The sequence below is a fragment of the Debaryomyces fabryi genome (assembly GCF_001447935.2).
Source record: "Debaryomyces fabryi strain CBS 789 chromosome Unknown contig00014, whole genome shotgun sequence".
Taxonomy (NCBI): Eukaryota; Fungi; Ascomycota; class Pichiomycetes; order Serinales; family Debaryomycetaceae; genus Debaryomyces; species Debaryomyces fabryi.
This window is the reverse complement of record NW_015385440.1, coordinates 96,232-112,495: the sequence shown is the minus strand read 5'-3', so window position 1 is coordinate 112,495 and position 16,264 is coordinate 96,232. Positions and strand designations below refer to the sequence as shown.

At 34.7% G+C, this 16,264-nt stretch overlaps 9 protein-coding genes across 9 annotated transcripts; 1 reads left to right on the top strand and 8 right to left on the bottom strand.

The window, feature by feature from the left end:
• Positions 1-31: 31 nt before the first annotated feature.
• On the bottom strand, positions 32-1,451 carry AC631_01155 (uncharacterized protein; the record flags this gene model as incomplete). The annotated part of the gene is made up of 1 exon (XM_015609985.1): positions 32-1,451. A coding segment is annotated over one exon (1,420 nt), but the record flags the coding sequence as incomplete, so codon positions are not given.
• A 1,202-nt stretch (positions 1,452-2,653) lies between these two features.
• On the bottom strand, positions 2,654-3,790 carry AC631_01154 (uncharacterized protein; the record flags this gene model as incomplete). The annotated part of the gene is made up of 1 exon (XM_015609984.1): positions 2,654-3,790. One exon carries the CDS (start codon positions 3,788-3,790, stop codon positions 2,654-2,656), a length of 1,137 nt encoding a protein of 378 aa, XP_015469243.1.
• Positions 3,791-3,894: 104 nt separating this feature from the next.
• RAT1 (ssRNA exonuclease) lies at positions 3,895-6,870 on the bottom strand (the record flags this gene model as incomplete). Its single annotated transcript, XM_015609983.1, has 1 exon — positions 3,895-6,870. One exon carries the CDS (start codon positions 6,868-6,870, stop codon positions 3,895-3,897), a length of 2,976 nt encoding a protein of 991 aa, XP_015469242.1.
• Positions 6,871-7,068: 198 nt separating this feature from the next.
• AC631_01152 (uncharacterized protein) lies at positions 7,069-8,799 on the bottom strand (the record flags this gene model as incomplete). The annotated part of the gene is made up of 1 exon (XM_015609982.1): positions 7,069-8,799. One exon carries the CDS (start codon positions 8,797-8,799, stop codon positions 7,069-7,071), a length of 1,731 nt encoding a protein of 576 aa, XP_015469241.1.
• A 292-nt stretch (positions 8,800-9,091) lies between these two features.
• AC631_01151 (uncharacterized protein) lies at positions 9,092-10,957 on the bottom strand (the record flags this gene model as incomplete). Its single annotated transcript, XM_015609981.1, has 1 exon — positions 9,092-10,957. The coding sequence occupies one exon, from the start codon at positions 10,955-10,957 to the stop codon at positions 9,092-9,094; it is 1,866 nt and encodes a 621-aa protein (XP_015469240.1).
• Positions 10,958-11,094: 137 nt separating this feature from the next.
• On the bottom strand, positions 11,095-11,397 carry AC631_01150 (chromatin DNA-binding EKC/KEOPS complex subunit; the record flags this gene model as incomplete). Its single annotated transcript, XM_015609980.1, has 1 exon — positions 11,095-11,397. The coding sequence occupies one exon, from the start codon at positions 11,395-11,397 to the stop codon at positions 11,095-11,097; it is 303 nt and encodes a 100-aa protein (XP_015469239.1).
• Positions 11,398-11,827: 430 nt separating this feature from the next.
• Positions 11,828-13,450, bottom strand: CCT7 (chaperonin-containing T-complex subunit; the record flags this gene model as incomplete). The annotated part of the gene is made up of 1 exon (XM_015609979.1): positions 11,828-13,450. The coding sequence occupies one exon, from the start codon at positions 13,448-13,450 to the stop codon at positions 11,828-11,830; it is 1,623 nt and encodes a 540-aa protein (XP_015469238.1).
• A 198-nt stretch (positions 13,451-13,648) lies between these two features.
• Positions 13,649-14,167, top strand: MRPL36 (mitochondrial 54S ribosomal protein bL31m; the record flags this gene model as incomplete). The annotated part of the gene is made up of 1 exon (XM_015609978.1): positions 13,649-14,167. One exon carries the CDS (start codon positions 13,649-13,651, stop codon positions 14,165-14,167), a length of 519 nt encoding a protein of 172 aa, XP_015469237.1.
• A 70-nt stretch (positions 14,168-14,237) lies between these two features.
• AC631_01147 (uncharacterized protein) lies at positions 14,238-16,019 on the bottom strand (the record flags this gene model as incomplete). Its single annotated transcript, XM_015609977.1, has 1 exon — positions 14,238-16,019. One exon carries the CDS (start codon positions 16,017-16,019, stop codon positions 14,238-14,240), a length of 1,782 nt encoding a protein of 593 aa, XP_015469236.1.
• Positions 16,020-16,264: the final 245 nt, after the last annotated feature.

Below are 16,264 nucleotides of genomic sequence, written 5' to 3'. Positions count from 1 at the left end.
AAAACCATAATAGCGGATTGAGCAAACGAACGAATTTTCAATGGGAAAATTTCAGATCCCAATAAGTATTGAATAGAATTGAAACCCATAGTCCATCCAACTCCAGACATATATAATGCAGCCATTGCTCCCTTTCCAGCTCTTGCTTTTGATCCAGTCAAGTCAGCTTCTTCACTTGCTTCGGGGACAATTGTTAAGAATATAGCAAAATACAAAATAGAAAGCAATTGAATTGTAATACCAATGTAAAGTGCCTTTCTTCTTCCTAAGAAATCAATGATGAAGAAAGCACTTAAATATGCGGATATAAATTTCACAACACCTAAGATTGCAGTCATTTTCAACTTTTCAACTCCAACAGCTCCAATTAATGCAAAAAGTTCTGGAGAATAAATTGTCACAGCGTTTGCACCTGACCATTGACCTAAAACCTGTGTTAAACAGGAGACTGCAAAAAATCTGTATCTAATTGACTTCACACATAAGATATCCTTACATAATTGGAAGAAATTGTTACCTGCCGTTGCTTCCTTCTCCGTGAGTATCTGCTCATTAATATCAGAGATTTCACCTAAAACGTAAGGATGATCTGCTGGTAAATTTCTCAATTTTGATAAATTCTTCGCGGCTTTATCAGGCTGATTGACTTTCAATAACCATCTTGGACTTTCGACACAAAAAATGAAAGATCCAATCAAAATTAAAGCAGCTAAAGGAATCTTCATGGAGGTAGGAATGATCCATTGTCTGTTAGTGGTATCGGATATATGTAACGCACAACCGTAGTGGGCAAAATATGCCATCATAATACCAAAGTAAACAGCACCTGCAAATACACACCCACAGAGGCCTCTAATGGCCCTAGGTGCAACCTCAGACATGTATGTAGGTCCAATAGTAGTGGTTTGTCCAATTGCAAGTCCCTCGATTAATCTTCCAGCATACAACTGACCGACATTCTTAGAAGTAATTTGGATAATTGCCGCTGCGATCCATACCACGCAAGCTGCTTGCAAAGATCTAATTCTACCAAATCTATCAACAACAAACATAGCAATAATACTACCACCGATAGAACCCAATTGAACCATTGATGTAATATTAGATTTCAAGTTTGCAACATCGTGTTCTGATTTATTTGGATCATTAAGCCCAAAAAAGTTTTTGAATGAAACTTGTGCAACTGATCCTGAAATGCTCCCTTCATCATAACCTCTAGCCGAACCTAAGACACCAAAAACAAAAACTGAGAGGAACAAAGTCCAATTATAGATTTCAGGTGGTGCATGATCATCTTGAACTTTCCATCTAAACTTAGATGTCCATGAACCCTGAGAATGATTTTTGGTTGCAGTTGAGTGAGAATGCTTTGTATGCTCTACTTCTTTGGATTCAATTGACTGGATCTCTTGCTTTAATTGATTAGTCAGAGTATTCTTTTCTTGATCCATGTTTGACAAAGATTTAATTATAATTTCGCAATTTTAGAAGATAGAATCAAAATTCGCTGAAGTTTGTATACGACACCAAAAATGATACACTAATTATAATCTAATTATTTATAATCAACTTTTCCTATGGTAAGATCTTCTCTATTTATACAATTTAGGCCCCTAAATATTGCAGGTGACTAAATCAGAGAATAATTTAAGAGTAAGCTATGTACAGCTATACCAAGAAATTTCTCTTCCACTTAAGAATTTAGTTGCAATTATCAAGCCCAATGCGTAATAAAGAGCGGCTGCAAACTCTTCTACTACCACAAGTTTATGCACGCTTTTCCTCCCCCCAAACTTATCCCCGCTGGTTTTAATAAGCAATCAATTCACAATCGACGCAAGCATATGGGGTTATTCCTAAATAATAAAGAATTAGAAATAAGCGATCCGGCCCGCATATGCGGGTTCCAAAGATTGCGAGTTCCAAAGATTGGGCCATAAGTAATATGAAAACGTTCACTAGTAACCTCAGTATTTATACCATGTATTATTCGTGTAATAAATTTACACTATCAGAATTCTAGTATAGCTACTCTATCAGAATGTGTAACTAAAACTCTCTTTCTTTTCTACGGTCACTTCAATTTTCGTTTTCTCATCTAAAAATTTCAATAAAAAAGTCTATAAGTATGAGCTTACCCCCCATGTCAAATTAAAGTTCAAGATATTATATCATCGAGTAAGCTAAATAAAAATATTCCGGGATTCGAAAAGTCTTGGCCCTGTTCTACTTATGATAATTATTTTTATATTGTTCTCTAGAAAACATGTCATAGTACGTACAAGCTTTTAAAATTGAAAATTGTTAAGACGCTATAGATTATATCAAAAATAATACAAATCTACTATGGTAGAATGAAAAATCACAAGCATTTACAATATTACCTAGCAGTTCAAGTTTATTAGGTAGAATCAATGATCGGAACCTCTACCCGAAATAGTGTAAAGCGCACCCGGGCCAGGAATCTCAATATCGGAGTCTAATTATGCAAGTACAAAATCTTGCAATATTCATCTACACAATCTAATCAAAAAGTCAAAATTAGCCCCACCAAGATAAAAAACCGCTTCCAGCTTCAGTAATTTAACAAAAGCATTGAATAATTTTTCCTAGCAGTAAGTCCCCTATCTTATTGTTTGCTAACTCCTCACTATCAACTGAGTAGGAATAAACTCCATTTCTTATGCAAGTTTCCAACACTTTCGATTGTTATTTCACATTCCAATTCAGGTAATAGAATGATGCTGCCATCCAAACAGAATCTGTTTTTCGAATCGGCTCCGAGTTTTAATTTTATTTTTTGGCCTTTCGTTATTTTTATGTACGTCACTTTTTCATTTTCAATATGCCTTCCACTATCATACACCTCTTTCATAATATCCAACAATTCTGAACCATACTTGGCGCTCACTGCCACCATGTATAACGAGTCATCTCCAATATCTCCATGAGGCAGGATTTCGAAAGTTGGTTCAAATCGAGTTGCGCCTGTAACGAGCCAATAAGCAAATGGCCCATTCACGGATGTGTCATCGATCATTATAGAACCTTTGTAGTTTTGCTCTTGCTCAAGATTTTTCATTGCAGCCATTTTAAATCTTTCTATTCCGAACTTTCTTAACTCTTTGGTATCACTGTCAGCAACGATTGAAGCATGAAAGGCCCATGACAACACGGTCGTAAATACTAAAGGTTCCTTAATTTCGGTTTTCATATCTTGAAGTAAAAAATTCGAGCCTTTTGGGAACGTAGCCTGGTACAAATTGAATGGAATTTTACTGCCAAATAATATATTTGCCACAGCTTTAATTGTACTATCAGCTCCTAGAGAAAGAGATAAACTGTTTCCTGTTCCACAGGGTATTATAATTATATTCAGAGTAGCCTCCTGTTCAGCATTTGGCAAATCGTTAACAAACTCAGAGATAGATGTATCACCACTAAGAAAGATTATGGTTCTTTCCATACTGGGGTCCAAAGATTTAGCAAACTCCTTAACAGAATTCTTATTCTGGGTAACCAAATATCTATGTTTGATACCTAACAATTGAAATAAAGGTTCAATAATTCTCCGGTAAATATCTTGATCTTCATTTCTTCCAATTCCTGATAAAATAGAGTCTATAATTGTGATATCCTTATGTAAGTGTGAAACCTCACTAAGGTTTACAGAAGGAATATTTTCGACAGATTCGTCAATTGAGGAAACATCTAACCGATACTCATTACCTATATCACTTAACGTAACCAAATTCTTGGTATTTTCTATGGTGAATTGTATTTTTGTCATTTATCTAAATTTATGTCTACAATGTAATATTACAAATCAAATTCTTTCAAATTCTTTGATTCTTATCGCTTCAAATTTTTTTTAAAATTTGCGACATTTATATACTAACGATTATAACCATTTCTATTTCTAAAATTTGGTGCTGGGATGAATCCAGATCTACTGCTTGACACATTTCCTTGACTATTTCTGTCATAATTACTGCCTTGGTTATTCTGTCTGTTGTAATTATTATAATTGTTGTAGTTGTTATAATTGTTATAGTTATTACGATTATTGTAATTGTTATAGTTATTGTGGTTATTATAACTGTTGTTCTGATTAGAATAGTTATTAGGATTATTTCTATAATTATTATAGCCACCGCTGTAATTATTATTATTGTAATTATTATATTGATTATTATAATTGGCACCAGCCAGAGCATTCATGGGGAGAACTTGCTGATTTTGCTGATTTTGAGTTTTCAAATTTTGCATGAAAGCTCTATATCCGCCCCTTCTCATAGAGTAGATCAAATAGTCTTCCTTGCCACTTGGTCCCTTATTTACGTATCCACTATTATCATTTGGTGTACGGAATCTATTGTAGCCACCATTTCTTTGATTCCCATAAAGTATCGAATCCCTATCTTCCTGTGTTAATGTTCTAGTATGCGAAATGTATCCATTAATAAGCATTGACTTACCCATCTTTTTAGGAGGCATTTTATAGGAAGATTGGAAAAATTCACTATTATTCAAATCCGGCATATCACCTTCACCTAAAGGAAACTTGGTTATTCCATCAGGGCAAAACGAGTCAATTTTGATGACAGTTCCAGCCAAGCTGGATCTGCTAAATCTGAAAGGTAATTCTTTGATATTTTTATCATATAATTCATTATAAAAATGCTTATAGTTTTTATTTTGGTTTGAAATAAATAAAACTTCATTCTTCAAAGTATTTCTTTCTCTTTCATCGTCTGTTAATAAATGGTATCTCTTTTCTAATGCCTCGAGTAGTCTATTTTCATCAATAAAAGGTAATAATGCTATACCTTGCCAGCTCATTTTTTTACCATTCATGTCAATTTGAAACTCCTCTGGATAAAAATCAAGTATTTCACTACTTGGATCAGACATCAATATTCTAAGCACTTCAGGTAAATTATGTCCAGAAGCTGCTGGCAATACTGACATTAATTGCTCATACGGTTTAAATGGTTCGCCAAGGGTGAATTTGATACCTTGATCACCAATAACATCATTTATATTTATAAAATCCGCTGCAAAAGGGGCATAATGGTATGGATAATACCATTGCCATGAGGGGCATCCTTGGTAATAGTATAATAATACCCATGAAATACCTTCTAGGTAACAGCGCACCATATCGCGACGAATTTTGTTGATTTCTTCCTCTGATACTACACCAAATTTACTCTGATAATACCGCTGGCGGTATCCTGGTTCCCACATTCTGACAGAATCGCCATTCTCGTCTGGAGTAGGCAACTCTGATTCAACTTGATCAATAGGTCTCTTCTTTGAATTCTCTAAAACATTAGTTTCCATCTTATTCTGTTGTTCTTGGATTGCAGCAGAAGCACTCACATCTTGGTCTGATTCTTTGTTATTTTTAGAATCAAGCAATTTCTTTAAAGCAGCAGCAGCATCAGCATTAGACATATTCGCCTTGGTAATAACATCTCTATTCGCTACGATATCTTTATTCGATAATTGAGCATAACCTTCAACGGCATCACCACTAGTAGATAGTAATGGCATGTTAACATCCGCAGTTAATGGTGCCTTGTCGCTACCTTTTGAGACCTGGGGTATATATTGGTTCTTCAAAGCTTTCTCCTCTTCTTGTGCAAGTTTACGTCTTTTGTCATTCTCTTCTCTTCTTTTTTCCCCTTCGTGTCTTTTTCTAAAGATTTCGTCTTCTTTATACGATAAGTTAGAAAGCAATTTTTCAACACTTTCCAAATTAAGGTTACCGTCACAAGTTATATAATCTCTTAGCTTCGGTAACATTCTTTTCCAGCAATTTACAAGTATATCAATACCGTTATCCCTGACATCTAAACTTGGTAAATGAGGTAAGAAATCATTACCTACGAAGAAACACATAAACACCCAATCATCAATTGCTCGTTCTAAATCAAACGGAAAGGACAAATGTGGGTTGTATAGTTCAATTTCCAAATATTCCCTTAAAACATTAACATGTAACCATAAGAAGGGCTTTTTTGCATCCTGCTCAGCTATAGAATCTTTTTGTTCTTGCGTCATCAGTATCTGATCAGATATCCTCATTTGCCTTGATTGGTTGGCGAAAACGTCCTCTCTTAAAACCCTAAAATGTGGCTCATGCGTTGCCAATCCCAAGAAAATCAAATCGGCATCTAAACCATAGATACAGTGCTTCGTATTCGGATCATATTCTGGATCCAGCCTTTGCAGTCTTATGAAACTCATAAGTTTGTGCTCACCTTCACCAGGAACGGTTGCATCACTAATAATAACTTGCAAATTTGCCCAGCCTGGATCTGTTGCTAATTTATATGCCACCCAGTATCTCAAAGCCTGTGCTAACCTATCCATAAATGGTGTACCGGGAGTAATAGCATTAGAATCCCACGATTTCTTACCCTTGATTGCATCGTCAATCAGTTCACCCCTCGCTTCACGCTCCCTGATTTGACGTTCCTTTTCCTCATGTGCAATTTTAGCATCTTGTGCCGACCTGAATCTTCTTGATCTCTGCTGATTCATTTTGGCTCTAGGTGCAACCCCATCAACAGCGATCATTAAAACTTTTCGAGGCCTTGCCATTAACAACACTCTATCAGTATATTTGAAAACATCCAAAAACATTTCATCCTCTGTCTCTGGAGGAGGCTTGTGTTCAGGATGGGAACACGGATGAACGATACCATTCATATCTAAATATAAATTGTCTAGCTCACCATTTGGATTTGGATCGCTATATTGAGCTGCACCAATTTCTTGTGTAGCATCTTCTTCCACAACTGGAGATATAATCTTTGGATATTTACGAGATAGCCATCTAAATAATGCTGGAACACCCATATTATTATTGTTGGCTTATTATAGTAAAAGATATTAGAACACTAATGGACTAATACTTCTCTTCAGTAGATGAGTATTTTTTTTAGAAATTGTTCTAACTTGTATGCAGTATCGATATAAGAGAAAGAACTGCAAAAATTTCGAAAGTTCCATTTAATACTTCTATCTATATACGTTTATATGGGTACTATAGTCTATTTACTCTTGTCTCTTGATTTGAACCAGTTCTGGATCATTCACAGATAAATCATCAGAATTATAAAGGATGATACCATTATCTTTAGCGTGTTTTCTCTCAGTTTTTTTGTAAAAATACAATACAACCATCGTCCACAAGCATAACAGAAAGGCGCAGCATGCAGTAAAGGTATAACCTTTCAAATACCTTGGGGCTTCTACTGTCTTCCAGACAATAACAGACATCCAAGCTGTGGATGCCTGGGCAAGCATATTCATGGTAACCAAAATAACAGCCCTCTTTCTTGCGTCTCTACGACATATATCATTCTGCCATGAATATAACACAGGAGCCATTGCCCAGCCAAAATATTGTAAGCACCATGCAAACCATTTAGATCTTTCCGGTACATCCCAGACAGCAAGGATAACATTACCAGTGACATTAAAAACCTGCGAAAATATTATTGCCAGCCAACGACTGTGGAACAAATCAGCATAGCAACATGTCAAGAGAAGCCATATAAGACCCAATCCTGGAGTTAAAGCTGTCATACGTTGTTTAGTCCCTTCTCCGTACCTATGCAAAGACTCTAACCATAACGCATACGCACCAGAACTCCCGTTATTGTTGTTCCAACAAAACATATTCCACAAACTTAATACATAGATTTCCCAAGATGAAAGAATCGATTTCCAAAGTTTTAAATCGAATAAATCAGACACTCTTTTCTTTGGGTTCGTTTCTGTCTTATTTACCTTCAAACGACTTCTAGCTAATCTAATCTCATCGTCAGTTAAAAAGATAGAATAACACTGAGAAGGTGTACCAGGAAGTACATAAAAACCAATTACTCCAACTGCAACAGATACTATACCATCAACGATGAAAATCCATTGCCATGCATCTAATCCATTTTTACCCTGAAGCGAATCCTCAATGGCACCAGATAACAAACCAGAAGTTAGAAGCCCTAAGTATTGTCCAAAATAATAAACCATAGATCTTCTAGCAATTTCATCAACTTTGTACCATGAACCAAATAAATATTGGTAAGCTAAGTAAGAAGGTGCTTCAAATGCCCCAATAAAGAACCTCATAGCTTTCAATCCTTTAACATTACCAGAGCGGAATAGGCAAACTGTCAAAATGGACCAGCAGATATCTAATGAGGGTAATACAAAATTCAAAGGGGCAGCATATAACAAATACATAAAAGGAATTTGAAACACAATGTTACCCACACTGAACATTACTTGAGTATTAACCAAGTCATTTCCTTCCATACCAAGTCCTTCTTTCATTCCACCAATATAGGCATTATTAAGATTGGTCTGATCCAAATATTTGACCCAGTAAGCCATTAATGAGTAGAATGTCAATAATATGTCAAGTTTCAAAATCAATTTTCGTTCAGCCGGTGTGTCTGTTTCATTGAACCACTTATACCACTTATGTTTGGAACGACCTTTCTTATTGATTCTATATTCATATTCATCAAAAAATTTCCACCATTTACGATTTTTCTCATCACGATATTCTAATTCTACTTCTTGATCATTTGTGTCTAAGCTTTTTTCCGAATTACTATCTAATGATTGGGACTTTTTCTCGTTAGTTTCGCCGTCCTCTTTGACAACAATTATATCATCGATACTGTTGTCTTTAGAATCTTCGAAATCTTCCACTATTCTCTTCCTGGGTATAAATCCCCATTTAAGCCTCTTCACAGGGCTGACGATAAAGCTCATTTGCGTCTCTTAAATTTTGAAAGACTTTGAAAAAATTTGAACTAATTTCAGTTTTCTACAAAAAAGTTCTTCAACTAGAGAATGTCTAGATATCTTTTCCAAGGATGCATTAAGGTTTGTTGAGCCATAACGGCCCTTTTATATAAGGTATGGCGTCTGACTGATTTATTTGCAACTGGCCGCCCCGAGATAATGCAAAAATGTGATTTCACGTGATATGTACGGCAAAAATTAAATATCTAATAAAGTACTATATACAAGTTAAAAAATATCGGCCGTTAGGCTGCATGCACTAACTTACCATGAAGCTGACATTGGTATAAAAGTCTAACATTGGATTTTCTCCTTTCTTAGTACTTGTAATATCAGTGTCAGCCCAATGTTCTAAGAAATCGCGATGCAGTTCGACTCTTGGAACTTTACCAGTAACCTGCTTGTATAAATCACTAGCCACCCCAAAGTCAGTAGGAAACATTATATCAAAATAGCCTTGATAGCACATGTAGGTAGTTACATCGACCATTTTATCTTGAATAACGGTTTGAACTACTGGTGCATTGTAGTATCCATTGATGGAATTAGGTAAAAAGTGAAAATCAGAGCAGATTAATGAATGCTGAGGAAATTTATGCTTCAAGATCTGAAAGAAGTGCAACAATTTCGTTGGAATGAATTCTCCGGGTGTTAGATTATCTTTGAAAGGTAAAAGGTAGTTCATCGTTCTTAACTTTTGGGATGAATGGTAAAGTGGATGAATTCTGTCCTTATTGGTTACAAATGGAACCATACTTTTGGCCGTCTCTACTTTGCCCAGAATAGTATCAGAATGTTTCAACACCGGATATTGTCCATTTTCACGTAATTGCAAAAACGCATTTGAGTAGTAACTTAGTTCTGGGGTAAAAAATTCGTAAAAATCACCATGTTCATCAACCAACACATGGCCTTCGTACGGTTCACCTGTAACATTATCATATCTGATTAAATCGTGAGCAAAATTGTCAAACACTTCCAATGCTATGAAAAAACAAGGATCATCTACTATTCTATCCCAATTGAAGATTGATTTATTGATTATTTCCAACTTCAGAGAATCTAACCCCTGCAGTATCAATTTCGCCTTCAATGCACTAGATAATTGTTTTTCAGCTAACTGACTCAGAATTTCAATAATTTTATATTGGGTTCTAGCATAGACATCCGGTTGGTTCTCTTTAATGTAGTTGAGAATGTTACACATAAGGGTACCATTTCCTCCCCCCATTTCATAAATTATTAAATCATTATATGGATAATACCCATTCAACTTATAGTTGACTAATAAGTAGCGAGCCAAAGCTTCACCATAATAGGGCTGAAATAATTCAGTTGGAGTATGCCATAATTGCAACGATCTTTTGGTCTTTGAAAATTGGCCAGTCTGAACTAATTCAGTTTCCTTCTGGTAAAGTTGTTTGGCTCTACGAGCAAGTTTCGAGTCGGTCTCTTTTAAAACTTGATTTTGTTTCGTTATATCGTTAAGCTTTTGTTTGGCTTGAAAAGCTTTCGGGTTCATTTCATCATATTTTGAATAAGCCTTTTGCCAGTTATCCATGAAGTCATCAACATCAGAAATATTATTATAATCGAATGGCTTATCAGGGTGGAAAATTTCTACTTCTTGTGAAAAGTAGCCATAGTTTGGGTTATAAAGTGAATCGTCGATAAAATCGGAAGTTAGCATTTTAATCTTTTTTGGGCGATGTAAACGTCTAGATAGTTTAGCTGAATTAGTAAGCGGATATTCATTAAATACTTCTTGTGGTGAACGTTCATTGAATGGGTAATTAGTGGAGTTTCTATAGATAAAGTCGACGACATTAAATCCATTCTTGGAGTTGTTCTTTTGTAATGGGTGTACTTTTCTATCCACTATGTTTGAAGCTTTTTCCTTGTTAATTTCTACTACTGATCTCGATCTCTCGTTGGCTCCTGATACCTTGAATGCAAAAGTATCTGGCCGTATTGAATACTCGTGGTGAAAGCCTTCCTTCTCATCGAAGTTAGCTATTTTCTTAGGCTCTCGGAACTTTTTAAAAAGCGTCCTATTAAATATTTTGAAAGTAGACTTGTAGCTTTTACAAGCTGGTTGTCTCCCAACTGCTATTACTTGCTGCATTGCCTATAGTCTAAATCAAGCTCTTCTATGAAGAAAATGAACAGAATCAAAAAGTACGTTTAAAAAAATTACACAAAGATTGAAACACGGTTGATCTCTTTATATCTGTTATAACACCTATATAATACATCTAGGAATTATGCTTCAGTAAACATCACATCCTCCTTACCGTCAAACTCGTCCATACACTCTATTATAGTTTTTAAATTATCAATAACACTGCTAATAGCAACTCTTATTACCCTATCACTTGTACCACTAAATTCACATATCAAATTTTTATCAGAACTTTTGCAGGAAACATATAGTTCCGTTGATCTTAAAATTAGGTCTGGTGATAAACTATTACATGCAATCAGTGCTTGTTTCTCATTTTCAAAGGGTATATTTATTGTTACTTGGTGTGATAATTTTCTATCGACGGTTGTCTGTGTAGTCATTTGTGGATGTTTTCGATATTATGGTGATTTTAATTTCCAATTCGTAAAAGAACTTATATTATGTGCTATTTATATTTATACTTTAAAAGTACTTTGGGATATTTGGTTGTTGTTTTAGTACCAGGTTTAATGATTGCATCTAATACTTCAAAAATACATAATAAAATACACTCATCTCTATACGCAGTATGCGATGAACGAATTCATTAAAGCATTAAATATTCAACTACATTTAATATTGGTTAGACTACTAGCACACATACGTAATTACTTGATTCAACATATATTATTAGAGTTATCGATTTAAATAATAAAGAATATTGAATGTGAATTACTTCCTGAGTGTATATAATTTGGGAATGGTCTATAATACACTAGAATTAGTATATAAAGAAATGGTATATAATAGGATCGACATTAGACAGTATAACTAGTAGGCTCCTCTTCCTCTAGATTCTTGATTCGCTTCTTCATTTTGAATTGTTTCGTCCACTGATAACAATAATATAGCAGCTTCAGTGGCAGATTGAATAGAATTGATCTTAACCAACGATGGTTCCCAAATAAAGCTCTTCATATTATTTCCAACCGATTCCTTTTGGAAATCAATACCATACGAATTTTCTCCTTTCGCATGAGCACTTCTTAATTTATTTAAAAGCTCAATACCATCAAGACCTGCATTTTCACATAACTGTCTTGGAATGACTTCTAATGCTTTAGCAAATGCTGCTATAATTAATTGCTGTTTACCTGCTACTGTCTTAGCATAATCTCTTAAATGTTTTGAGACTTCCATTTCAATAGCACCACCACCAGCAACAACTGAATTGTGAGTGACTGCTCTTTTAACAATCATTATAGCATCATGTAATGATCTTTCAACTTCAGCAATAACTTGCTCTGCACCTCCTCTTAAAATCAATGTACAAGTCTTGGTTTGAGGACACCCCTTGAATACGTTATATCTGTCTGAACCTATTTGAACTTCCTCGAAATCTTCACAAGTACCTAAGTCCTGTTCGTCGATATTAGAACATGTTGATTGAATTCTACCACCCACTGCTTTAATTACTCTATCCATATCTTCAGCTGCAACTCTACCAGCACAGAAAATATTTCTATCAGCGAAAAATTGAGTGGCTAAATCACCAATAGGTAATTTCGACAAAACAATGTTTGCACCAGTGTCCTTAATTGCTTCTAATTTAGAGAAAATAATCTTCCATTCTGCGTCCACAATATCTTGATAATCTTGAACTTGTTCAACTCTCACTTCAGCATTATCCTTTTCTGCCTTCAATTCTAATTCAACATTTAAATTTAAAATTTTAGGATTGGAAAATTTTTTTGGTTGTTGCTCAAATCCAGCATAAGAAAAAGTCTTTTTGAAAGCAACACCGTCAATGAATAAAGAGTCTTCCATACCACCACCTGGGACTTTCTTAATTCCTATTAATTTTTCATCTAAGTCATTTGGGTCTAAACTTAACACAGAATCAACTACCATTTTAGTGAAAAACTCAGAATTCTTACTTATAAGTTTGGATGACATTGCAGTTGTAGCACATCTTTCAAGTAAGTGGCGAAATTCGACTTCGTCATCTTTTTTGATTTCTAACGCTACTTCTTTGACCTTTGCAACAGCAAGTTCACTTGCTTTTCTTAATCCTTTAGTGATAAGATGAGATGAAATTCCATCTTCAATGAATGTTTTGCTTTCTTTCAAAAGTTCACCTGCTAATATAGTAACTGAAGTTGTACCATCACCAACTTCCGCATCTTGGGCACGAGAAATGTCAACTAACATTTTAGCTGCTGGATGAACGATATCCAACAACTTTAAAATGGTAGCACCATCATTGGAAATAGTGGTCTTTCCATTAGATGAGACAATTAAAATATCGGATCCAAATGGACCTAATGTTGGTTTCAAAGTTTCTTGGATGGCTAAACACGCATTAATATTGTTAATGATTTGACCCTTACCCTGAGACAGATCTGTTCCTTCCTTCAAAACAACGATTGTCGGTGTTTGTGTGGAAAATGACATTATTATATTGATTTATCAATGTCTTTTGACTTGGATATGATGTTTCTAATGTCCTTTTTAACAAATTTGTTAGATCAAATAAATTTATTGTTGAAGAAAATGACAGGTGCACTACTCTGAAAATTATGGAAAAAATCTACAAGTAGAAAATAGAATATACATGTACGTCTACGAAAAGTACACACTTACATATTACAAATGTTTAATAGAAGTAGTATTAAGAACGGGATCGTTCCTGTTTCTAAGTCATTTCAAAGAAATGTTGCCATGAAAGGTGATGTCCATTTATCCAATAGAAGAGTAATGAGAAAGATTAGGCTCGGTAAAGCAAGACCTGCGATTTTCCACCAATTTGAAACATTGGTAGAGCTTAGTGACGGCTCAGTTATTAAAAGAAGATCTCAAGCACCTAAAGATGAAATAAGAATGATTAACGATCAAAGAAATAGTACATTATGGAACCCACACAGATCCGATTTGGCCAGCATCAATCCGAATGCTACAGGTAAAGTTAACAAATTCAAACAAAGATTTGCTTCGTTTGAGCAAAAAGAGGAACAAGACGCGGCTGGTATACAATCTGAAAGTGTTGTTGATGGCGAGAACAATCAGGCAAAAACAAAGCATGATGATTATATTGAATTAATGGGCCATAATGTAGAAGAGGTTAAGGGCGGAAAGTTGTTAGACAAGAAGTCAAATAAGAAAAAGAAATGATCTTTTGATTAAATTATAAATATGCCTGTAAATATATTGTATAAACGCTAATTGCATTTATTAAAAGTAATCAATGCTGGAAGGAAAAAGGTAAGTTCTCCTCTTGTAGTACATCCCTATAGAACTCGGGATCTCGTGTAAATATTACACTTAGTATATCTTCTAGTAATACACCAGAAAACCTTAGCTCTTCTATACACCATCTCAATGTGTTTAAATCGTAATCTTTTATGGCTTGATTTGAAATAATCCACAAACATTCTAATCTAGCACTCCCGTCCAAGGATAGTAAATGCAGAAATCCCTTAGGAAAAGAATACTGCTCTAGATTTAATTCATTCCTATTATCATGGAAAAGAGAAATACCTTCATGTGAATTTCGGCTAAGGTGCGTGAATAGACTTCGACTAACTCGATTGTTTATATTTTCTGAGACATAGTCAAAAAAAGCTGCTGTCAATAAGCTAAAACATTTATCACCATTACCTAATTTTTGATAGCGGATTGATAAATCTTCAAGGAATGCTTCCTTATCTTTACTCGAAGTTCGGATAAGGTATTTAAAAATACTAATATACCCCAATTTTGAGATTTCTATATCAGTCGATTTGAGCATATTAATACATTCAGTTATTTTTTGCTGTTTTATTAATTTCTTGATGATGGAATCAAAGTCTAAGAAATTAATCCCATTTTCCGACTTAAATATAAACAGTAAAATCTTCTCTGCTCCAGATTCATTATTTTGCAGCAAAAAAGCTTCAAATAACAGCGATAATGTCAGTCGTCTTAATGGTGGCTTTAATTGCTTTACCAAGTTTTCAAAAGTTCCAGTATGTTTGGTATGGGTACCGACGAACCTCAAAATGCAATCTTGTAAATCTGGATTACTGCCAAGATCTATTGATAAATTTTCACTTACCAATCTTCCAGCCGCTTCCTCATCTACCTCTATAAGTTTCTCTATTAGCATACTTAAAACTGTTGTATGCTCAGTAGAAAGTACTTTTATGGCCTTTATTGAGTTCCATATTTTTTCTGCTCTCGTTATTTCGCCATGTTCTATATTTTTCTGTATCATTTTGATGGCGGCTTCGAGGAAAGTTTTTAAATCTTCATCCAGTTGTTTATCAAGCAGTGAACTTTGTAAAATTTTATCATAAAGTATATTTGCAAAAAAAGGCTGCTGCTTTCCTTCTGCCAAATAAAGTAGTAAATCACACATGTCTGATAATGTTATATGACTTGTAGGGAATTCATTTAAGATCTTAATAATTGTGTATGAATTGTAGATGTAGTTGGTAGTCGTATCAATTGCTAGTGACCGAAGGAGCAGACGAATGGTTTCGTTGTTCAAAGGAATACTAGAAGCTTTGAATTCCAATGCAAATGAAGATGCTAGCAAATGCTCACCAGAGTTAAGAGCCTGATTAACTAACAATTGTGCTAGTGCATTTCTCAATTCGATTTTTGTTATTTGTCCACTATGGGTAGTTATATGCATAAAATTATCTTCTACAGAAGCTGAAACTATACCACATTCTAACATCTTTTCGAACGATTTAATGATAATCTCAAAGTTCCCTGCTAATAGAAGACGATTGAGATCATCTAAAAGAAGTGCTTTTATCGAGTTAGAAAATGAATAATTAACAAATAGAAACGTTATCATATCTTTATTTATCCTTGGGTATTGTAAAAGGTCGTCTAAGAGACTAGCCTTGCTTTGGATATAAAGATCACGGCATTCATTAGCAGCATACCTAAACCTTCTTGTCCTACCGCTTAGTATCTGATAAACTTTAGATAATCGTTCAAATATAGATGCATTTATTTCATTCTCATCCTTCATGTCATTTATGCTGTATATTTCAGGTACTTTAGTATTAATTTTGGCAGATACATTTGAATATCGCCGGAATGAAGTCGCTCGATGCGCCTGTACACCAAGACTTATATATCTATAACATCGAAGCATGATGCAATTCATGGCATCTTCAAGTAATTATTATCAACAGATTTTTTAAATGTATACTCGCTCACGTGAAAGTTCACTCCAACTTGGATTTACTGTCATAACGTCAATTTATGCATTTA